We start from the raw sequence: 24486 nt of genomic DNA on the forward strand, positions 1-24486 counted from the left end.
TTTAGAATATAACTTGTGACAGGAGCAGGTACAGTTTCAGAGATGGGCTTTAAAATTGGAGATTGAAGGGAAAGTTAACTTAAAGATGGTTTTGGTTTTGACGTGTTCACCTAACAGTTGGGCTCACAGAGTTATTCACAATGTGCAGATGTTTAATTGGTGCCAGTTATCCCTTTGCATTGTTTAAGCTACAGCTTTAATCTAACTCATGTTTCAGGTTGCATGATAAAAGCTTAAGGCTTTTATATAATTATTTTATAGTCCCATTGATACAAGAAAAATTGCAAGTGTATATCCTAATCTCACAAAACCAAGCCGCTGAAAAATGTATAAAAAGTGGTAATTGCCTGATGTTTCTCCTGTGATGTTTCTTAACCCCATTTGCTTGACAGGACTTTTTCCTGCTGCTGTGTGTTAGTGGCTCAGTGAGGAGCAGCAGTGGTGCAAGTATCAGGCCAAAGAGATGTGCTAATGAGGAGGTTTTTATACACAGCTTTCAAAGCAGGAGCTGCACTGGGCTTCAGCAGTGCTGGTTGTGCAGTAGCATGACAAAGACAAGTGTTGCAAAGCTGGCGGTGTGTGCCTCAGCAGCAGAGCTGCCTTGCCATGTGGGAGAAGGGAGGTTAGTGGGGTGTGTCTCCTCTCAAAACCTGTAATGTTGTGATGGCTCCTTTGACCACATCTGCATTGCTGTGACTGCAGAGTTGCTCAAGGGTGTCTTTGATCTTGTCCTCTTCTATTTCTTGTCTCAGATCACCTGAATGGGAAATGAAATGATGACTTTTGGTTATCTGCCATGGCCTAGTGGCTCCCAACAATTGTTGCAAGATAAAAGTTTGGAGTACTTGCTGTTCGTAATAAGCTGCTTCAATTAAAACATTTGTTTCAATAGATACCCTTTCAGCCATTGGAAGTATTGGCCAGATTAAGGTTTTTTCCTCTTACTTGACTTCTAAGAACTAATTGACAGAAAATAAAAGGAGATTTTGAAATTCTAATACAGGACAATTTCTGGCACTTTTTTGCCTGTCTGCTTTTTGCTACCATTCCATGTTAGTTAGACTCAGCTCTTAGCCTTACAGTTAGTCTATAAAATGCTAAGTATATACATCTCTAGGAAAAAGTCTTATAGATTGTATCTGTTATGTCAATACTTCATAGTAGCACTGGAAGCTACAAGTTCTTTATCCCTATTCCAGTATCTGTGTGGCTACAGGGATAAAATAGAGAATACTGCAAAATGCAGCTTGTCTGTCAATACAGGATTTAAAAGGCAGCTCACCTTGTGATCCATCCTTGCCCAACTACAGTTGTTATTTTCAATTTATGTAATTTTTTTTTGTTAAGATGTGAGAAACTGCCACAAGATTTTTGGACTCCTGTTTTCAAGGTGATTGTTTTCATTTAGTAGTACATATCTGGGATAGTCCCATCCTGCTGGAAGCATTTGAAGTCTTCCCTGACCATGGAGTGAAACTGAACTGGTGCCTTTCACATGCTTTACTCAGTCACTGTGTGAAGGCAGCATTGCTAAAATGGCAGCTTTATCTCAGCTTCTGCTTTGCTCACAGCGCAGGCAGAACAAATGTCTGCTCGCCTATGAGCATGGTACAGACTTTTTCTTGGGACACAAAAATGCTCTGGGACTGCCAGGCATTTGTGCATGGTGAAGTTGGACAAAGATGCTTTTACTCCAGGACTCTAGTTTTGCTATTTTGAGACTTGGTAATGCCACTGACTCACTGGAATGAAGCCTTCCTCTCTTTATTTTATTCAACTAAAGGTTAATCACAGAGAAGGAAACTACTTGACTCTGATTTTTGGTGATCAATACAGAATGAACCTCTAATATCCTTTACTCATTCACTAGAGCATTGCAGGAAGCATATTTTGGTAACAAAAACCACTTTTCTTCACATTTATCCTTCTGTCACAGACAATTTAAAATGAGGTTACCTGAATTAAGAAGTCTGCACAAAAGGCCCATTGAATTGTATTTCACCTCAGGACTTGTGTTATCATCTCGTAGAAGTTTGTGTAAGCTCTGAACTAGCTGTGATTCTTTAAAAGGTTCTTCAAGAGTTTCTGAAAAATAAGCAAAGAAATGGTAACCCTGAGCTGTTATCTGAAAAGAAACTATAAAGTGAATATGTTTCCTTTTTTAAAGAAAATTCTGCACTGGCTTCATTTCAAACTGGCTATACAGGGATGTCTTGAGCATCTCTCTTCTGCACTGAAGAATTTCTGTGCTCTTTTCTGTACAGAATTTCTTTACTGGCCTTATTCTTGAAGACAGGACCAGTCTACTATTGACTGTATATAATTAACCTTGTAGTAAATTAAAACCTGCAATGTTCAGTGCTAGAAAGGTTGCCTAAATGAGTTGGAGAGTTTTAATGGTAGACAAGCAGTAAAATGGGCTCTTCAGTCTTATGTGTTGGTAAAGAAAATTACAAATTTCAAGTGTATTTTTCTTTTCAGTTTACCTTTTGAGGTACATAGGTCTCTGTGGTGTCTCTTTATTGTAATAAATTCAGACCTATTTTCAAGTTATACAGGAAAAGTCTGAAAACATTTGTACCAAAGTCTGAAAACATTTGTACCTAACTCTGAAAATTAGCTCAGGAAAAGTAGTTTGAATCTTGACCGTTTTCTCACTTGTTTTATTTGCAGCTTCTACAATGCCTTTTTATTTATGCTTCTGCTTTATTCTTTCTTCACGTTTGTTTGAAGATTATTTCTGCTACTTAGTCTTCATTGTCCGTTTGGGTGTATTATTTGTCCTTCATTTAGCTTTTGTCATATTTTTTTATCTCCATCACCTTCACTTCCCTCTTTTTTTTGTAGGTTTCTACCATCATATTGTGCTACTCAAATAGTGCCTGTCCACACAGCATGATAATTTGACTGTATCCTAAATTAAAAAAATCCTTCAGACCATTCCCAAAGCCTATTGATTTTATCATCTGAATGATGACAACCTTTATTTCATTTTGAAGAGCTAAATCTAGACACGAAACATGCTTTTTTGTACATGTTACCTAGAATTAACAGCATGACAGTATTTCTTAATAATTGAGGATCTTACACAGATAAACGCTTTTAGGAGGAAAATACCTAAATCGATGGCAGATGCTATTGCCAAGGCATTCAGAGCCTCATTCTGCATGGCAGCTTGTTCACTTGTTGTCATGGAAACCAGATGCTTCACTCCTTGTGCTGCCTGGATGGCTTTGACCACTTCCTGTGAAAGCAAAGGTAAAACAGATGGAAATCTAATATAGGAATGCAATAGAATGAAGAGGGAAATGAGATTGCACCCTTCAGCTTCTGAATAGAGTGAAATTTTGTTTGCTGCAGTGCAAACTGACAATATTCAAAGACTAGGGATAACATTGCTTTTGGCATTGATTATACATGTCTGCTTGGGGCTGGTCTAACATACCTGGAATATCAATACTTAGAATTAACTATAGATGCAAATCTGTAAGACAAATATATATTTTGTCTTGTTTCAATTTGTCCTTATTCCACTCTTCATTTCAAGCCATCAAACTAGCAAGGATTAATTTTGCTTTATCAAAGCCTGTGCAGAGAGTATCTACTTTTTTAGTCACTACCTCATAGTAAAGCACGGCTGGGATGCTTGTGTGTAATAGCACAATTTACAAAAACCAGAAGCCTGTTTGAAAATGCCAGCATGTAAAGATCATGCCAGATTTGTCCATCATGGATAAGTGGGCTCTTTGGAGTTTCCAGAGGACTGACATTTAGGACAGCTCTGGATTATTACTTTTACCATTTTAATTTGAAACATATTTATTGCCATAGAAAAGCTTTACCTGCTCATTACCATTTGTCAAGCCTTACTAGAGCAGGGTCAGTGTTGGCAAGTGACAGTAAGGGACCATGGTGCTGGTTTCTGTGAGGTGTCTGTGCTTATGGAGTGCACAGGTCTCCCCCTTAGTGGTATTGAGGCAGACCAGAGAGGTTCTCACTGTGAGCCTTCCTGGTTTTCATTATAGAGCTGCATGTGCTGTTTAATCCCTAGCTCTGTCTACAAGCTTTAAAAGTACTTGAGAAGGATGGAGTAGAAAGGTGTCAGAGCAGGGTTCTGGTACCTGGGATCTGTTGTGGTGCAGGATGGATGCCAGCAGCCGGTTGGCCTCTCCGCAGATGCCACTGTGGTTGCTCCCACTGCACCACTGCACCAGCCTGTCGAGCAGCAGCGGGTCCTGGCCCAGGAGTTCAGCTGCATCAGCTGAAGAGAAGAGCATCACCAAGAGGCATTCAAAATCAGACCCCTCAGTCTGTCTGCCACAGGAATGCCAATGTAGAAGTAACTGGCATGGTGGACCTGTGTTCAGCAACCTCCAAGAACTCTAATTGAAGCACTGAGCTTCTTTTAAAAGATCTTGGAAATATTTTCCAAAGGAATTGTGCAGGGGAAGGACAAAATAAGCTGTGTCAATAGATCTATTGTTTTAAAGGGGCTGCTGAAGTAGGGCTTAAAATAAGCAGCTTTCTGTCTTTGAAAACAAGTATTCTGTTGTGATACTTCAGGAGACCCATCCCTTTCCCACTTGGCTTTTGGCACTTGCACTTTGAGCCCTGCACAAATGTAAGTGTGGGCTCTGGGTGTGACAGTGGTCACTGGGGTCTTATGTTGAAGGAAGAGATGAGAATTTTGACTGTATGTTCAGAAGGCTTGATTTATTATTATAGATATTGCACTAAAACTATACTAAAAAGAATAGAAGGCAAAGGTTTCATCTCAGAAGGTTAGCTAAGCTAAGAATAGAAAAGACAAGAATGACAACAAAGGCAGCTGCCTCAGACTCTCTGAGCTAGCTATGCTGTGGTTGGCTATTAATTACAAACAAGCACATGAGACTAATCACAGATGGACTTGTTGCATTCCACAGCAGCAGATAACCATTGTTTACATTTTGTTCCTGAAGCCTCTCAGCTTCTCAGGAAGAAAAAATCTCAAGAAAAAGATTTTCACAAAAAGATGTCTGCAACACTCTGGGGAGCCTATTCATACTGTTTCGGTGATAATTCATTTTGGTGATAATTCATTACTGTTGGTAGTGTGGGAAGCCAAGGCTTAGTACAGAATGGCAGCATGTCAGTAATTGGATGGCCTGAGTCTGAAGAATGTGTGTTGAACCATGTATAAGGCATTATCAGAAATTCCCCTTACTGTGTAAGAGCCTTTTAATTTGCATTCCCCTGCATTTCAGGAACCCTATCTCAAGACTTGCTAGAAATATTTGTGTCTGTGGTTGACATTTGAAAAAAACCTCACTAGATAACTTGTCCTAGGAAGTGGAACTCTAATTATGTGAACATCTGTAAGTGAAGGGTTACAGATAGATTTGATAGAAGCACCACCCTGCTCCTGTTCCTTTACCTGTCCCTTTCTCTGTACACTGCATTTCTTTTGAGATAGGCTGGAAGAATCAGATGGAGCATGTACTAGAAGGTCCATGTCAATAAACCCATGATGACTCTGGATATTTTCCAGAAGCTGTAAGTCAGCCCATGCTCTGTCTGTTTTGGGGGAGGGAGGTGGGGAAGTGTCCACACTTGCTTTTTAATTTGTCCAGTATGCTAAGGAACAATCCACATTTCAAAATCCCACCAGGAATCTGGGAGCTTATAGCCTAGATGGCATACTTTGTTTTGAGACAAGAGTTACTGGGTATTGCAGAGCTACCTTCATGTTATCTCCTGTAACACAAAACTTGTTTCTAGTCAGATGTTCCTTGTTAGTCTGTAGAGATCACAGTAATCCAGTTTAGTACAGGATGTTGAATTAAGAGGCTGGAGGATGGAACCAGTTTGAGATTTGTGGCAGAGGCAGTTTCTTTACTCAGTTTGACAGGCAGTAGAGCTCTTTGAGATAAACTCCACTTAGTTACTCTTAACAGGAAGATCTTTTAACTTATAATTTATTCAAATTTGTCATTTTATAAGGTTGAACTTTCAGTTGTGCTGAAAGTCCTTTGGCTACTGAAGTGCACAAATTATTCTGCTCCTCTGAGGCCGAATGGTGGGAGAGCCAGGAGTTCACATCTCTTTAGAGTAATGAAGCTGACGGATCTGCCTGCAGTTTTCTGTGGTTAGCAAGAAACCTGCCTCTTCTAGTCTGTGAGCCTCAGCATGCCTGCTGATAGTCAGAGTAATGAATTTATACTAGATAAGGCAATTAACTAATTTAGTGTGGACTTCTTAGTAGATATGTGTTCATAAGAGTTTCAGGCTGAGTTAATTAAAGGCAATGTTAGCTCATGGGTAAACAGAAGAGAAGGTAAATACAAGTGGGAGAATTGTGTGTTCATAAGTGGGAATGGATAAACATTGAGTCTCCTACATATTTTATTCTACTTTGCAGTTTGATAATTAATTTGTTTCAGATTCAGAAGTTGTACCTTCTGCCAAATTCTAACTTTGTATTAGGGCTGGTAAATAACATTTTGAAAGATAATTTAGTGTTTGATAATTTAGATCTATGTTACTGCAATGTCTCAATTTTAAATGTTTATTGCCTTGTCACAATTGAGATATGACTTTGGAGAAATGACCTTACAATGACTTCTTCAAAGCCTCAGAACAAGAAGATGCTAGGTTTCTATGTGTCTTCCAATGTTTAATTCCTACCACAGTGAAATGTAAGTGCTTTTCACTGGATTGGAAGTAGTGCAAATTAATAGGACTAGATCTAAATTTTCTATCATGCATGTTAATTTGATGAAAGATGCAAATAGTTCTCATATTAAGTGGTGTCTGCAGTAGTGCAATGGAGTGTAGCAGAGTGAGGTTTTATCCTCTTCCAAATAACTAATGAAGTATGTCTGTAATTGTCCTACATCAGTTATCACTTCCCATCACAAAATGGTCATAACTATTCTAGTTTTAACTTATGTTATTCCTGCATATCAAGGAATCAGTACTGATTAGTGCTGTAGAGCAGCTGCTCTGGCAATGTGAAAGACCATACCAAACCACACCCTTGTTTTGTGTCACTGTCTGGTAAGAGCTAAGTAAGCCCAAGGATAAATTAAGATATTGAAGTATATCTTAATGTAATTCCAATGTTGTATTTTGAGAAACATGCACAATGATGTGCATGGAAAGATTATTGTTGCTTTTGCATACCCCCCTCTGTGTTAAACTGAATGAAGTTCAAGTAGATAATCCAATACATTAACATGAAAAGTAAGTTCAACATTTGAGCCACATCAGCAAGATAAAACGGGCAACATTTATAGAAAGGCTGGTAGAAATTAATTTCTCCTGCCTTGTTCCTCCCCAGCTTCCTTTATTCCTTTTGTGTTCTCTAGTTCTTTATTGATTTGCTGTCCTGTGATTTGACATTAAAATCTATCTCTTTTTCATCAGACTCCTGCCTTGCTGCTGCATCTGGTGAAAAACATCTTCTTTTTAGGCCTTTGCCCGTTTTCACTGACTGCTACAGATTTGTTCCATGTGGTTTGTTTCTCAACCACCTCTGAGGCTAACTGGGGCAGTCTGGAAAGCGTGCAGCCTCTGGCAATAATCTCTGCTGGAAGCTCTCCAGATGGAGTGGAATTGGGTTAGCAGGACACTCAGCCTGTAGCCTAGCACAGCCTGTTTTGCAGGGGGAGGGAGGAGGGGAGCTCAGGGCTGATGTCAGTGAGCACTGGCAGGTGCCTACCTTGACCATCTGCTAGTGTCCGTAATGTCCCCAGGAGTCTGAACTGCACAGGAGGGCTCTCTGACCTTAGCAGCGCCTCGATCCGCTCGGCAACACCTTCCTCCAACATCTGACCCTTGCTGACAACTACAAAATGGGAAAGAGGGGTTGATGTGAGGCTCAGTAATGGCACAAACATCTGAAAATGTAGATATGACGCAACTGTTGTGAATTGTGTGCTGTGTTAGGCTTCTAGTGAAAAGTCCAACTTGTTAGTGAGCTCAGAAATTAAATCAGGGCTACCTGATTGCTTAGACTTGTTTTTTGGGCTAAAGCTTTCATAGGAACTGCTCTTGGGTAGTTTTGGTCACTTTTGGTCTTAGCCCTGCCCAGAACAAAGTACATAAACCACAGCATTGTTGGTTGTTTCTCTTCCTTTTTCTAGTTGTAATAGATTGTCCACCCACTTGGGCAGTTGCTGGAAGAAGCCTGTTCTGTGCTAGCTCACTTTAACTGAACTGGGGGCAGAAGTGATTTACTCAGCCATATTTCTTGGGAATCGATTTTCTTTTTGTATTTGAGCTCACTGATTCCCTGTTGTTCAAGCCTTTGTTTCTGTGCTTTCCTCTCCTCGTTTTTGTGTCTTTGCTCCAGTGGTTGGTGCAGTAAATCCCTTGTAATAATCAGAAGCTTGTCTGCAAGGAGTCTTAATACTGCTTAACTGTGCTACCAAAAGCTGCTTCCTCCAGAGCAATTTTTTTCTATCTTCTGCATATATGATTGGGGGAGTGGTGAGGAAGACTGGACAGTGAAATGAGGGAATTAACTGTTATATCCCTCATCCTTTTATTGGGCAAATGGAGAAGCACAGTCTATTAGGTAACTTGCTCTTAATGTTCTTGTTCTTCAGTGGCACAGACTGACTCCTTTTACTAGATCATAATGACTTCTTAATTTTTTATAAGCATCTGTTATCTTTTAAGATCAATGCTTGAACTGAAGAGTTTTCTATGTCTATTTCCAAGTGTTCACCCAAATTTAATTCATGTCTATGGATTTGCACTCAGTGTCTCTCATTTTTCTTTTTCAGGTAGCAGATTATATTGTTCAAAGGGATAGAGTTTGTGTTTCTAGAAGTGTTTTTGTTAGAGAATACCTAACAGGTATTACAGATAAATTACAGATATTTTTATGAATTGATAACGAAAAGTATATTGTAGGAATAGCATTTTAAGTGTCCACACACTTGGACACATCTAAAATGGTTTGTAATAATAACTTGAACAGAAGAGATAATCAAAATGCTGTATATTGGTGTAGCCAGATTTCTTCTCACAGAGAAAAGCAAGGCAATCTTCCCAAGAATATTTCTGAGATTCACATTCTCTGAACCTCAGGGAAAGGAAAAACAATTCTTATCTCATTTGCTGTGCCTGTATTTGTGCAAATGTAGAATGCAATATGGAGATTGTTTACCCAGAGTGATGGTGTTTTGTTTCCTTGGCCTATCGGGGCCAAGCGTGTGTGTGTGTGTGTGTTGGGCCTGTCGGTCAGCAGACACAAGATGCTGTGCAGTGGAGTGCAGTTGAGTGCTTGGCAGATTCAGTTTAGATGTAATCTAATATAGTATAGAATAATATAGCATAATAAAGTAATTAATTAGCCTTCTGATAAGATGGAGTCAGATGCATCATTCTCTCCCTGCATCACTCTCGGGGGTGAAAATATCCACTATATATTGGTATTTTACAACTGAGTTGAGCTTTTTAAAATCCAACTTTAAAGAACAATAAGATTTACTAATTCTGTGTAAATGAATATTAGCTTTATAGAAGAGAAAGTTAGACATCCTTACCAGGTGTCTCCACCCCATTCTCTGTATTTTAAGCTAGGAACCCTGTTCTGATTTTTTTTTCATCTTGAGCTGCTGTGTGCTATTAATATGAAAGTACATCAGCAGCTGGTAATGAGATTACACTTTATGATATTTAAACTCTTTATGTACATGAGGAATTGTGGTGGTGTTCACAGGGGTCCCAGGAAAAGGGAAGAGATAAGGATCTGACTCCATGTTTCAGAAGGCTGGTTTATTATTTTATGATATATATATATTATATTAAAACTATACTAAAATAATAGAAGAAATAATTTAATCAGAAGGCTTGCAAAGAATAGAAGTAGAATGGAACGATAACAAAAGCTTGTGACTCAGAGTCTGAGCCAGCTGTGATTGGCCATTAGTTAGAAACAACCACATGAGACCAATCACAGATGCACCTGTTGCATTCCACAGCAGCAGATAATCATTGTTTACATTTTGTTCCTGAGGCCTCTCGGCTTCTCAGGAGAAAAAATCCAAAGGAAAGGATTTTTCGTAAAATGTGTCTATGGCAAGGAATTCCTGGTGAATTATTCAAATATATGTTTCTGCAGGGGAGGGGGGAAAGGTTGATTGCCCCTCAAACCACAAGGGCCTGGCCCTGATGATGGGACAGGGCTGCAGGGATGCCCCGTGTGTACAGAGGATGGCAGTAGGGCGAGTCAGGGGTGTCCAGCTGTGCACCTGGAACAGCGAGGCTCTGCAGGGCGCTGAGCGCAGCCTGTTGGACAGAGGTGTCCCTGCTCCGCACGTGCTTCTCCAGCAGGTCCAGGAGCTGGTGGATCACCCCCAGCTGGAACAGCCGCAGGCAGTTCCCATCTGGAGAGAGGCAGAACCAAGCAGGTGAGAGAGGTAAGAAACAATGATGCAAATTCAGTCTTTGCCTTGACTGTTTTCATGTCTTGCTAAGATCAAGACTATGGCTTTTGCATTGTTTATTGCAACCTTCAGCTCTTTAGAGAGAAGTGAGCATCAGCTACCTGTAAACTGATGCTGACACAGACTCCAGTGGAGCTTAGCTTGAGAGAGCTTTCAAGGGACAATCACAATTTGTCAAATTCAAAACTATAGGTTCCCCAGTCCCTTTTTTTTCCCTCAGTGCTGCTGCATTTTCTACTATACGTGTAGAATACCAGTGGCATTTTCCATTTCTCACCAGGACAGTTTTAATGCTTCTTTAATTTTGCTATTCTACTGGTTTAACACTATTGTGAAACCAGGGATCTTACCCACCAATGGTAAATCTGATTACTAGTTCTGTACTGCTGTTATTTGTTTTTCATGAGATAAGTTGTCATTAATGACTCCTTGAAAGAATTAGAGCTAGATTTTTCTTGCCTCTTGAGAAACCCATTTTCTGAAATGAGAAGTCTATTTGTTTTGCACTCACATGAAGCTCAGAAAATGAGTTGACCTGGAGAGATCTGGTTTATTAAATCCCAGTGAAAGAGCAGATTTGTACATTCCAAAAAAACGACCACTTTTGCCCAGCAATGCTCTGCAGTATTTTGTCATTGCATGTCTGGATCTCTCCTCTTGTCTTTGAGGTGGCAGCTTTGTTTTCAGAACCTGTTCAGCTCACCTTGTTAGGAAATGAGAAGGTTCTGCCAAAGAGCAAAAGGAAGCCTCCTATGCTACAGATTGCATCCTTTCTGAAAGAAGTCTTTTGAAGATGCCATTTGGAAAATAACTTTATTTTGCTTTATGCAGTTTCTTATGCCTCAAGAGAAGTATATGCCTGACACACATGAACATCTCCTTATTGTGTGCTTTTACCTTGTGAAAGCTGTATTTTAAAAATGGCAAAACAGTGTGAACACTAAATAGAAAGACATATTCACCTGGAATAAAGAGTTATCCGTGGAACTGTACACACCTCATGCAAATACATGGTCTGGCCAAAAGTAGCTCTAGTACTTTGCTGCAGTAATAAGCAGATGGGACTCAGTTTCTTCATGCAGAAAAGCCAAATGTTACAGCTCATTTTGGTACAGTTTTCAAGAGCTCATGTCTAACTCTAATTGGTTCATGACTTTCTTTCCCCTCAATTAATTAGTTAGAAAATGCCTGTGTGTGTATGTGTAAGACTCTCTCTTTACCCAGGTGTTTACATATTTTCTTTGTGGATTCTCATGGGATAGACTCTTTGTTTTTTGCAGGTGCAAATGGTTCTCTTACCAGAATAGTTAGTTTTGCTAACAGCTTCACATTCCTCCAATTCTTTCTTATGGGAGCTTAGAGGCTTATCTGATAATTCAGCAGAGCAAGGCCTGATTTTATAAGGCCTTTCTTTTGTAATTTCTCTACCTGTATGCAACAGTACTTCTCATGGTTCTAACTGAATTTACAGACTGAGGTGTACAGACTTCTAATTTTTGTATGTATAGCATGTTAAAAGGGCCTCAGTAGTTTTAACACTTTTGGTTTGGATGTTATTTCCACCTCAAAGTCATAGACATTTCTGTTGTCTTTTGAATGAGTGCCTATTATTTTTTTCATCTCTTAACATTTCACTTACTAGCCTGCTTTTCCTCTGTATTCTTATATATGTTAGATCAGAATTTGTCAAATGCTTGTAAAACATAGTTGGATATTTTCATGAGAGAACTGTCAGTCTGTGAAATAGTTAGGATTCTACTCACACAGAAATCTTTTGATACCATTTTATGCATACATTCTGATGGGTTTGCTTGTCATTCTTCAAGTGTTCTCTTGCCTAGTTCTAATCTTTGGAGATCAGAATATGTGAGGAAAATTGCCCAGTCCTCTTTAAAAGCAGGTTCCATAGAAATAGGTCACCTCTTTTGGTCAGATAAAATTCTACAGGGGAAATATTTTCATCTTCATATAGACTAACCTTAATTGAACTTAATTTTTCTCCTCCCCCACCTCTCAAACTGAAGAATGTCAGAACATTTTTTTTTTTTCCCCTCATGTAGTAAAGTGCAAATAGGCAGAGCCCATTAGTGGTTACCTTGCTTTGATTGTCACAGAACTCCAAATTGCTTTTTTCTCCTATGGAGTTTTTGCTTGGATAGCAGCAGAACATTCAATTTAATGGCTCATAGTTAAAGTCTGATAGGAACAGCTACTTTTCATAGCTGCAAAAGCTGTCTGTCATCTTTTTCACTGCCTGGAAGTCATTTGATGCTGAGAACAGATTTCCATAGGATTTTTTTTCTCTCAGATTAAAAACTGTGCATACATCAGTGGCACACACTGAGGCATGAGAGGGATTATTCACTTCTTCCACATGAAATATCTCATGCTGTTGTGGGGAAGATGGGGGGAGAAGAGTGAGTGACAAAGCAAGCCATTGAGCTGAGTAAATTGAAATAGCCAGTTCAAGGCACTGGGGGCACTTGTGTGGCCTTTGGAGAGCCCTGATGCACAATGGCTGATTCAGAGCAAGGTTAAGAGGCAAGGAAGAAAGGGACTCCAGAAAGGTTGTGAGGTGGAGGTGAAGAGATGTGTGGGTGATAGGTTGATTTAAAAAAAAAACAAAACAACATTCAGATGTGAGGGATTTTTTTTCTAGTAATTAAGCACCTATTAATGCAGAAAGTTGAGCAATTTTGTTAATTGAGTTTGAAGCCAACACAGTAGCTATCAGTGAGATAGGACAGGAAGTGTGGGGTGGGGGCATATCTTTGGCTGACTGATAGAGCACAGCATGCTTTCCAGGAGTCTGCTCAGAAGAATATCTCTTTCTCTCTGCAGAGTATAAAGGCTCATTGCTTTTTATAATAGGAAATGAAAGATAAAATGGCTTATCTTGAGATTTCTTCCCATCTCAATGTCTGAGTAACCCTCCCTTCCTAAAAGTGATTTAAAATATAAAACAGCAGTAACTTTGTGGATTTTTTTGTTTGGGCTTTTTGTTTGTTTGGGGGGTTTTCTGTGTGTTTTTGGTGGTTTTTGGTGTGTGAGGTTTTTTTGGCATCTGTTTGGTTTTTTATTTCTAGCAAATATATTTGCCCTTAAGTATTTCCAGAGTCTCCTCTCTAATAAAGTGTGGCTTAGAAAAAAAATTGCAAAGGCTTGCATACTTGATCATCCTTTTTTTTTTACAATTATGCCCCCCACATTATTTTAGTATCAGTAGCATCTGTAACTTAAAAGTATGCAAGTCTCTAGTCTGCAGAACAGAAAGTAACTATTTCAGAACCAGGGAGTAGTGAAATCTGGTGGTGTTGGTTTCTCTGCACTCACAAACAGTAGCTTTGCATCTTTGAAAGGTAGAGAATAACCAACCTTACCATCTCTTTTGTAAAATTAGCAATAAGCCTTGCCCAGTCTTGGTACCTGCAAGTGTCTAGATGTGGTGCAAGTAGCTGTGTTCTAAGAGATGATGCCTTAGCCCTTAGCAAAATAGAGAATATCTCATATCTGATTATAAGTAACCCCCAAACTGAACTGTTCTATCAGTCAGTGATGACTTAGTTTGATGTTAAGGTTAATAACCTTATAGACCTTTATATTGTTGATTGCTTTGGGGTTGAGGGTGGTGGCATGCAGTCTAAGTGGCCAGTTCTTGATATTTTATTTTTTAATTCATATTGCCCAAAATACGGGATAGCTGTTATATAAACTAAGTTACTGCTAGGCACAAGCACTGGGCTATAGGCTATAGAAATGAAAAGTGTCATGCCTGAGAAGAATTCCTGCAAGGATGATAAAAGGGATTGTGAATAGGTCTCTGTTTAAGTAAAAGAAACCAACAGAAATGGAAACTCTTCTGCTAAAGAGACTTTTGGATGTTGATTCTTTATGTACCTGGCCTGTAATATTCCCCTTTTTACCTCCAAGGAGCAGAGAGACAATGAGATCTGATGCAGCCTTCACAATGCATGTATCTTCAGCCTGGGAACTGCCTTGGAGCCTCAGCAGGATCTCAGACAGCACCTCTGGCACACCTGCATCCACCAACTGCACTTTCAGAGCATCTGTAGAGGTCACAGTAAAAGCACATTAAAAGCTGCTTATCTCTTTGTGGAAGCATTTCAAGCAAGAAAGCTAAATCCTTGAACTTTAGCCAGTTGTTTTTCAGGTGCAGTCACTGTTACGGTTTTGTTTGTAACAGCTTTCTGGAGCAAGGATGACACTTAGGCAGAATGAGCAAAGCTTTCTGCATTGGTCTTTGACATGTCTTGTGTTGCCAGTCATGAACATTCATGTTTTTAAAATCTGTGCCAGATATCTAGATATTTTTAGTGGAACAGTGTCAGTGCTTGTTGCACTGCTGCTAAGATTATCCATCTTCACAGAGTCACAGAATATTCTGAGCTGGAAGAGATCCACAAGGAGCAGCGAGTCCAACAGTTACGTAAGTGGCCCAAACAGGGATTGAACTGGTACCCGGTTGTTCTGATCTTTAAAATGAAAAAAATCATCTGTGTTGCTGCTTTCCTCTTACCCACCATGGAGAGTAAGTGTGAATCTGCTGTCTTTTGGATCTACTGAAGTGCAGTGGAATGGTTCTCTCTCCTTCCTTTCTTTGTTTTCTCACATGTTTGGGCCAGGTTCTCGCATGTTCTAGGGGCTTATTTCTCCTGAAAGCATTGCTGGTTCTGTTAGCAGGATCCCATGGCAAACTTGGAACCCAGAGCTTAAACCATTACAATACCCAGTCTCCCCCTGTTCCACCCAGACCAAAAGGAGCCTTACCATTTTCTGCAAGTGCTTGCAGGACTTCAAAGACAATTTCTAACCTCTCATGGCTCTCTGCTCTCCTCAGCTGTTTCACCAGTTGTTCTGCAACTTTTGTCATGCTTAGAGCTTCCTTGGCTGAATCTGTGTTTGTGATAAAGTCAGGATTTTGAATTTTTATTTGATTAAATGTTTAAAGATATCTCCCTATGATCTGAAGTGATTAGACACTGTCTTTGAAGGCTTTTTCTGTTTCTGTAGACTCTTGTTTCTTTGGACAGCACAGAGACAGCAAAACTCTATCGCTTCTCCCCCACAAGTTCTTTAACTCTTTCTCTGTAATTTCTGTAGACCTCACAGGTGTCAAATTAATCCTGGCTAAATTTCACTGACTCGTAGAAGTCCATCTGTAGTTTGATTATTTAATATAACAATTGGCACATGTCAGTTTGCTGTAGCAGTATATTTTTTGCCTTGATTAGGTGCTTCTAGTCTTGCTGCCATCCTAAGCATCTGCAAGATGTATGTTAGCAAAGCTTGCCACTCTTTGACATAAAATACATTTCAATTAAATATGGTATTAAAAAGTATAACAGATATAACAAGGACAGATTTCCTTAGGGAATGTGACAGTGTGATATCCTGTCCCCTTCCATGCATATACCCCTAAATGCAGGAAGCAGTAGATGAAATTTTAGCCAGACCATATATAGAGAGTAGTAATAACTTTGTACTTGGTCTTTTTCTTCCATTACTACTCACAACTTGTGTAAAGTAGGGCAAATATATTTTAAATTAGTGGAGATGCTTTTGCTTTGAAAATTGTGTAAATGAAGATGGAAGGTGTTTTAGTAAGGTATAGAAACTTAATTATTAAATAGAAATTAAATTTTAATAAACAAGCTTTAAATCTGAAGTAGTTGAAACTGTCAATTTATCATGTGAAGTTATGCCATCTCTTCATTTGGGGTCAAAAGCTGGCTGTTAAACTTAATTGTTTTGATGTAGTATAAATGATTGCTGATACTCCATAAAAGAAATAACTCCATAGTTAGTTCTCCAATCCAGATACTGTGGCCAGTTCCTGATTAGACATCAGCAGTGTTTTAAAAACAAAGCCCAGACACCAGCCCTACCCCATCCCAGAAACAAAGCAGGAAACAAACAAAGCCCACAAAGCTGTGGGCATGGAAAGGCAGTGACAGTGTGGAGATATTTTGCTCTAAGATGCAGAAACCTAAAAAAAAAACTTTAAAAAAGACCTTACTTACCAAGGTCTGCCAGATTGTACAAGGCCAATAGAGCAACGTGGACAAGTGGTTCACTCTCTGCATAGTCAGTTAATATTCGAACCAGTGATGGGATCACTCCAACCTTCACCAGCTCTTCCTGAAGGCTGCCTGGTCAATGGAGCAAAGGTGTTAGAGGTGGTTAAATCAGGAACTGATGAAATCAGTGGAAAGGGTCCAACTGAGATGCTTAGCACCAAGGTACTCTGGTTCTTTCTCACACTGTTAGAACTTGTAAAGCTTTTGGTGGTGACTCCAGGCTAATATGAGTGGAGGAAATGCAAGTTTGGGACAGGTTTTGCTAAACCTCCTGGTTTGACTTTGACTTAAGGTATCAAGCCACTGTCTTCATCCACATGTACTTGTTGAGGAAAACCCTGATAACTGTTTTCTTTCTGTTTGCAGTTTGTTTTGTAGTGAATGAAAGCTTAATATCTGAAGATTTTGAGGGTGCCGAGAACTGTAAGATACAAAGTTGGTCAGTGATGGTCGCTTAACAGCACAATGGCACTGCTTTTGCAGCAGTGTCTTGCTGAGAGCTGGGCTGCTGCTTGGGCGACAGAGTGCATGGCAGACACCAGGAAGGCTCTGGGGCTATTGTAGCACAGGCAGTTGGAATTCAAACAGGGAATTGGTGAAGTTAATTTTTCTTCTCTTTGATGCATTTATTACTGTGTTAGCAATAGGATTTATTAAAGCATGTCACAGTTGTCTCGGCAAATCTGTGCTGAGTCTGTGCTCTGCCAGAAGGGAAGCAGATGTGCAGGATGGCCATATGCTGCAGCAGTGCTGTGTACAGGAGTTACATGAGCTGGGAATGTAACTTTAGGGAACAGCTTTTTTAAACTATTGTGTAATTCCCTGACAAATACATGTAACTCGCAGGGAGCTTAGTGGAATCTATACCAGGTACCTATCATGCTTGGATTTCATAAGAACAGTGAAGGAGGCATACCCACAGATTTCTAAGTAAAGTTGTGCAGATCCACACTAGAAGGATTAGAGAAGATAGGCTGAAGGCAGAGATATGAGATACTGGGTGAAAATTTCCATGTTACTTTCAGTATACAGTAAATATTTTGGGCAGTCTGGGAGTTAAAGGTAAAAAAAATCTTAAACTGTTTTGGGCAAGTAAATGAAAATTGTTTAACTTTTGAGCCTAGCTAGTAAGCTGGTATCCAGGGAATTTGGAACACCAAGATCTCCTGCATGCAAGCAGTGGTGCTCAGAGAAGGCTATTCGTTGCATAGATAAATATCTCAGTGTGTTAGGAAAAAAGAGATTAAAAAATACTTTTTAAACAAGTGCTTTGCTTTTTAGATGTTCTTATTACTTTGGAAGAAGACCAAGCTATTCGGGATTTGGACCCAAGGCAACTCTGCAAAATTGGTTAAGATATGTGTGATGCTCTGCTCCTCTTGTGCTTTCAAAGCAGTTCTGACAGAGATGTGCCACTTGAAGTCAAAAATGTAGGGGGGAATCCCAGAGTTCAGGCAGTGCTTGGGGTGCATTCAGCCCAGTGTCTGTGAGCTCTGTGAATTGCATACCTAATTGGAGGCTGAGGTGCATGATATGCTCAGGACTCATAAAGTTATTATGAGTTCCAGGTTGCAATGCCTTTTAAAATAAAGCCCTTTAAAGTAATGCCTCAGAGGCAGGGAAGAGCAGATTGCCTCCAGAGGATACCTACGGTTATCGTAGCAGATGCGGCCAATGGCCCTCCCAGCGTGCAGCAGCATTTCTTGGTCTGTGCTCTCCAGCAAAGGTATCAGTGCTAGAACCAAATCTGCTTCAATACATGGTATCTTCATTTCCTCTGTGTAGATAAGAGAGGGAATGAAACAATTGCAATAGCAAGAGCTGGTAGCTGTGAAACAAAGTTCAAGAGTGAAAAGATGAAGCTGATGTGCTGTAAGATGCCTTGCAGTAATATTTGAGCATGACTTACCATTTTTGGCTATCTCTGAGAGCATGTGGGCTGCTTTCACTGCACATCGTGGATTGCCCTTCAGGATTTTTGCCAAAGTTGGGAAGATCCCACTCCCTCTGAGTAGGTGGAAGGACCTCTGCTCTGCAGTGATAAGAGTGTTAGCAGTACCTGCAGTAGGATTGCAGCTGTTTTATTCACATGTTTCTTTGTTTCCTAGAGTTCTTAGTGGGTATCTGTGGGATCCAAGCTTCCAATTTAACAAGGTCCTTAAAGGCTGTCTGAGTCTGAATGTATGGGCACAGTCATCTGTTTCAATTGCAGCAAGTGTGGTTCCAGCTGATTACTCTGCTTCATGCTGAATTGAAGCAGGGGGTGGCCAGGCAAAGAAGAAAACAGTTTCATCTTCTCTGACTATAAAAGGATGCCTGCATAAGGCATGGGAAGTCAGGGATTAAGATGCTATTCCTGAGGCATGGCCTAGCAATTAATTCTGTAGGTAGGCACAATATCTTTTATTAGACTAGCAATTAGAACAGACAATTCCCTTAGCCTTTTTTCATCAAAAATATGGCCAGCTGGCCTGAAGATGGTAAATCACCATCTGCCAGGAGACTCAAATAAATGCAGGTTGATGTCATTTTAGGAGAATGTGCAAAGGCTTAAGGGACTCTTGAATGAGTAGACTAGAAACTACTTTTAAAATGCCTGACCTGATAGGGTCACCCTAAATTAATCCTAGGAGTTTGTAATAAATAGAATATTAAACCTGGAACTTCCCTGGAGCTTTTGGTATTTTAGTGATCAGAAACTTTATCTGGTCACAGGTAATTTTGTGAGTTTTATACAGAGAGAAAAGAAAGCAACACATCCTGAGGACAGCTATAGTTCCAGCAGCAATCACTTCTTGGAATAGAGATTATCACAATAAACAAAACCTGCCATGAATTTTCTTTTGAATTGTGCAAATGGTTAATAGGTGATCCAGAGTGATACTTAACTATCTTCAGTAATAGCCAGGAGAATCCCATTCAAACTTTCAAGGATCTGATCTTCAGCTTCTGTGTCATCTCCACAAAGCCCAAGGTATTCCAGGTGCTTATTCAGGGTTTCTAAACAGAATGGGATAGAAAACTTTGGTGAGCCAGCATGGAAAATATTGAGTTCCTTGTGGTAGTTCTTTTCAGTACTAATGTCTTAATATAAAATAATTTCCTGATGGTTCAAGATCTAAATATGCTCATTTATTCCAAGAGCATGAGGTCAAAGGTGGGGTCACTTCTCAGCACACAGCTCTTGTGCAGGCATAAACATGCAGGGATAAATTCTATCTGGAAACAGAAATTAACAAATAATAACTGTGGCAGAGTTTGAGGTGGGGAGGAGAGAGGAGTGATTACAGGACCCACATCAGGCCTGTCATTTCTAAATACCTGTTTATCATAAAGAAAATACTTGCAACTCAACAATTTACTGTGGCAGTGGCCAGTAGCAGCCCCTGAAAGGATGCAAGAAACAGATGGGCTAAAATACTTCTCCCTTTGTTTCTGGCAACTTTGGCCTTTAGAAACATATTAAGTAAATACTTAATATTTACACCAATATATATCTAATACATGTTGATCAACTTTTATTTGGATTTTTTTTCCCTATATAAATGAATTCATAATTTTAATCTCCACATCACAAAGTTTTACTGTTGTAAGTGGAAGATAGTTCCCTTTGTTTTAAAATATTTACCAAAAAGGTCAAAGTTAATGGCCTTTGAGTTGCTGTCATAAGAGAAGGGAATTATCCTTCACTATTAGCTCTTCCATGTCTGTCATAATCAGATGGATTTTGATTATTGTCCTCTTTTGTAATTACTCTGTCAATATGCTTAGTATTTACAGAAAATCTGCTATTTCTAGGTCATTTATGAATATATTGAATTGCACAGGTTCCACCAAAGGTAACCTCTAATAATTTTGCCTTTCTATTGTAAATGCAGCCTTTATTCAGCTCTTCAGACTTCATCAGATAATCATCTCTCATATCCCAAGATAACTTAGATAAAGGTTATTGAAAGGTTTGTAGAAATTGAAATGCATTAACAGTATCTCCTTTATTGACCTTCTTACTGGCTGCTAAAAAATATGTTCAGAGACAGGTTGAAAGAGGTAGTGGAGGTGAACCTCCACAAAAGTCAGAGAGACTAACCTTTTTCCTCATGTCTGTGTTTAGCATCTCTGTGCTTTACTATAATCCTACAATTGACTTGTGCAGAGATCAGACTTCTGCATGTTAATTTCCCACATTCCTTGCAACTGTTTTTGTAAACTCATCCCATTCTTACTGCTTCCAACTTGATTAATGCTGTTGTTGATCTCAGTGCTGTTCTGCATGTCACAGTTAATGATGTAATCAATCATCTTTTAATCTCTAATAAACTCTGTAGTATCAGAACCAATTCTGACAGTTGGTTACCATTTATTTTATTGTTTTGTTAGGAATTTTCTGTCCTTTTAATATGAAGATTCCTCCATCTGCTTTCTAGAACAAAAAGACCTCAAGTGGCTGCAATTAATGTAAGAAATATTGCTGGAAATCTGATGTCTTAAGCAGTTAATCTTTAGGATATAATGTAGAATGTTACCAAAACTGTAGTAAAATAGCATTTCTGCTTTACAAATGGTATCATTGAAAATGCTGGCTCATGAATCATGCCTCAGAAATTATTTTATGAGGATTAATAATTGATCACTTATTTTTGTTTGGTGAACTCGCTATATTCTCTGTCCCTAATGTATCCATTAATTAATGTGAGATTTTTTTTAAAATGAAAACCCACAAATTCAGTGCATACAGGAATTTACCTCTGAGGAACAGAAGTGTCCTGAGCTGTTTTGAAAAGAGTATGAGGTAAAGGGAGTTGAAGTAGAACATAATTGAAAGCTGTTACTACCTATTAGGAAGAAAAATTATTTGGCTTAAAAAATTAAAACCATGTACTTAAAAACAGATTTGCTTTTGTTCTTTAAAGAAGCTGCCATCTCCAGAAAAATAGCTGAATTCATCAGGTCCAGTTCTCTTGCCAAAATTTGCTGAATAAATAATTTTGTGTAAATGAAGTACAGTAGAATGCAGCTTTTTTACACAAAAACAGAAAAAAACCCAAACCACCTGAGCCACCTGACAGTTGAATCAGGTTTGATCTTAAAGATCGAGTGGGAGTGGGCAGAAGGCTACAGCTGCTGGTTGAGCAACATGAAATAAATTAGAAGCCTGTGAGACTGAATTATCTACTGAATTCTGCTATCATCTTATCAAGACCCAGAGTGTGTTGGCATTTGACTTCTAGCACTGTGCTCTCTAATTAGAGCAATAGTGATGTTTGCAAATACATTGCTAAAATATTTCTAATGAGGATCTATAAAGCTATGGAAAGGCAGGATTTCTTAAGATGGAGGAGGTTGTTTTACAAATAACAGGGGACAGTCTATACTGGTCAGTACAGTGGTAACTAGAAATCTGGATGCTTTGTCATTTCTCCAGAAAACAGATAATAGAATAGCACCATATGCATGATGACAGACAAAGTCCTTGTACAACACCCCTCTGGTTTTGGTCTTTGGTATTTTGCAATGAGTAGTATGAGTGGTGGCTGACTGAACAGTTACTTCTAAAAGCCTCACAGAAAGCAGCATTTAACTATAAGAGTATTAAAATACTGAACCTTTTTCTCAGGGATTCAGAATTTTATCATGCTTGTTATTCATAAAAACTTGATTAGCATAACCAGCTTGGGACTGGTTCCTCAATACTCCTTGTGTTTAAGGCCATGCTTCTGCAGGGGCAGTGAAGCAGACACTTAAGACAGTTATTTATGTGAAAAAGCAGTACAACATATACAGATTGTGACTAAAACTAACCAGAAAACGGAATTTATATCTGCTTTGTGAAAAATTCTGTGGTGCTGACATCTTGTTTCATCCCATGCTGGAATAGATTGTTGGCACAGTGGAGCTAGAGGCAAACCAGAAGGATGTGTTTCAGGTTTTTTGCAGCAGTGGTTCTTGGCCAGCCGGGGCTGCGTGGCGGGAAGCCAGGCTGGAAGGGTGCCAGCCAGGCCAGCCAGCTGCTCACACAGCAGGGACTGCCCGCCCCCCTGGCCTCTGAGGAGGCTTTTAGCAGAATAAACATGTTCTGAAGGAATACTATTCGTTCTCTTGAATCAGCATTTTTGCTAGAATATCACTCACCAGCTTTAGTGATTCACCGTAGAAGAGAGGGAAATGGGCACTCATTGCCTGCAGGGCCTGAGTTTAGAAATCTCTTGAGACTGAGGTACAAAAGGACTTTTTCTTGAGCCGAAGGCATAGATTATTAATTCATACATAAATCTCTACATAAGATACTGAGTAAGAGACAGAGGAACTGGGCTTTTGCTGTGGGAGTTGGCTTTTGACCATCCTAATGAGAGCAGAGACAATAGTGCAGAAACGTGCTGTAGCACAGCAACTTCATCAGGCTTCTGGAGTGGGGAAAGAGCCATGAGGAGTGAGCTCTTTGGATCCCTTGAACCACTGCTGTGTCAATTCTCAGTGCTAGTTTTTCACCTATCAAGTCCTCAGGGAGTGAGAGAATCCCATACATCTCCCTCTTTCAGCAACTGATTTTGCCCCTTCTAAAGCAGCAATGGCTTCTGATTTTTTTTTCTTTTTATAGCCACTCCCATGTGTAGAAATGATTTTCTCTTTTTTTTTTCTAGAGGAAGTATAGATTCTATACTTGAATATAAATGCTTCTCATGGTATTACTTATTGTTATTTGGGTCTTGAGCAGTGTGAGGTCAGTATAAGCCAATTTGAGGGCTTGAAAGAACTTAATCCAGTCAAATGCCTTGTGTTTTGCTGCCTCATCCTTCAGTAATTTCACATACTGAACTTATTCTTCTGTCACTTAGTATATTTTAGAAGGTTCTTCCATGGGTTATTATAATCAGCATTATTCAAAGCAGAAAAACAAGATAATGTGTTTTTCCAGAGTATAAAGATGAGGTAGTTACAATAGAGGTCTATTTAGCTTTGTGTAGTGTCTCTGGTAATAGATGATTAAAGAACGGTACAAGCAGACACTATATATCCTTTCCCAGGTATGTTTTCTTAACTTAGTCATCAATTCCACAGGGATCATCTTTGGTGGAAGTTTCATGTTGTTTAAATGCACTTAAATTCATTAAAGTATTTATGTTAAATTTGTTTGTAATTTAGCTTGCAGAACATGGACTACAGATAAGTGCCACAAAATAACTTGGATTGAGAGAGAAAATAACTAACTATTGTTTTTTTCTTGTTTAAATTGTCATTTCTTGAATGTAGTTTTTGGTAAATTTATTGTCTCACCAGGGCAGGAAACCTAAGTCTCTATTTTGAGGTATCCTGTGTAACAGCTGAGGGATGAAGATTAGGACTGAGAAACTCCTAGAGTTCTGCAGCTCAAGAATAGCTGAAAAGCCTAAGATGTAGCCTGAAGAAACTAAAATTTCAACTCATAATACTGCAAAATAGCTGATAGGTCTGTCTAGCAATATAATTAAAACAAAGCAAAAGTAATAGTTGACCGGCATTCATGTTAGGGTGGCAGCCTGCAAAATCATGTAGCTGCAAGTCTCCATCTTCTCACAGCATTTTTTTAATGCTCTTGCCTGAAATAGATAAAATAATTCCTGGTTTGTTGTGGCATGTCTTAAATGAACCTATGGTAATAAATGTACCTGTGTGCTGAGTAGAAGTATTACTGTATAGTAGTCAAAATAAAGCTCCAGGTCTCCTTGCCTGGGAATATGATATTGAATTTGTTTCATATGAGACATAAAGGTGTAAACTGGGGATGGAGAAGTCCAGGAGGGCTGATGAGTGTATGTGTGTTCAGAGCAAATAAGGCCTGTAAGGTCAAGCACATTGCTGCTGGCTGTGAGTGCTGCAGCTCCATGATTGTAGCATTTTGCTGTAACCAAGGGTAGCAAAAGCTGCTGCTTTTGATTTTGTTACCAGGGAGGGGAGGAGAAAGATACAATTCA

At 39.3% G+C, this 24486-nt stretch overlaps 1 protein-coding gene across 1 annotated transcript in view; it reads right to left on the reverse strand.

Moving 5' to 3' along the window:
* The window catches only part of LOC136559434 (rap1 GTPase-GDP dissociation stimulator 1-like), a 31326-nt gene continuing 6840 nt past the window's right edge, over positions 1-24486 (reverse strand). The window contains 12 exon segments of the mRNA XM_066554644.1: positions 1-757; positions 1957-2085; positions 3118-3244; positions 4122-4261; positions 7703-7828; positions 10245-10379; positions 14363-14506; positions 15228-15353; positions 16481-16609; positions 18189-18314; positions 18447-18569; positions 19427-19537. Coding sequence (XP_066410741.1) covers positions 624-757; positions 1957-2085; positions 3118-3244; positions 4122-4261; positions 7703-7828; positions 10245-10379; positions 14363-14506; positions 15228-15353; positions 16481-16609; positions 18189-18314; positions 18447-18569; positions 19427-19537 — 1550 coding nt within the window. The 3' untranslated portion in view covers positions 1-623.

This window comes from Molothrus aeneus, chromosome 8, assembly GCF_037042795.1.
Source record: "Molothrus aeneus isolate 106 chromosome 8, BPBGC_Maene_1.0, whole genome shotgun sequence".
Taxonomy (NCBI): domain Eukaryota; kingdom Metazoa; phylum Chordata; class Aves; order Passeriformes; family Icteridae; genus Molothrus; species Molothrus aeneus.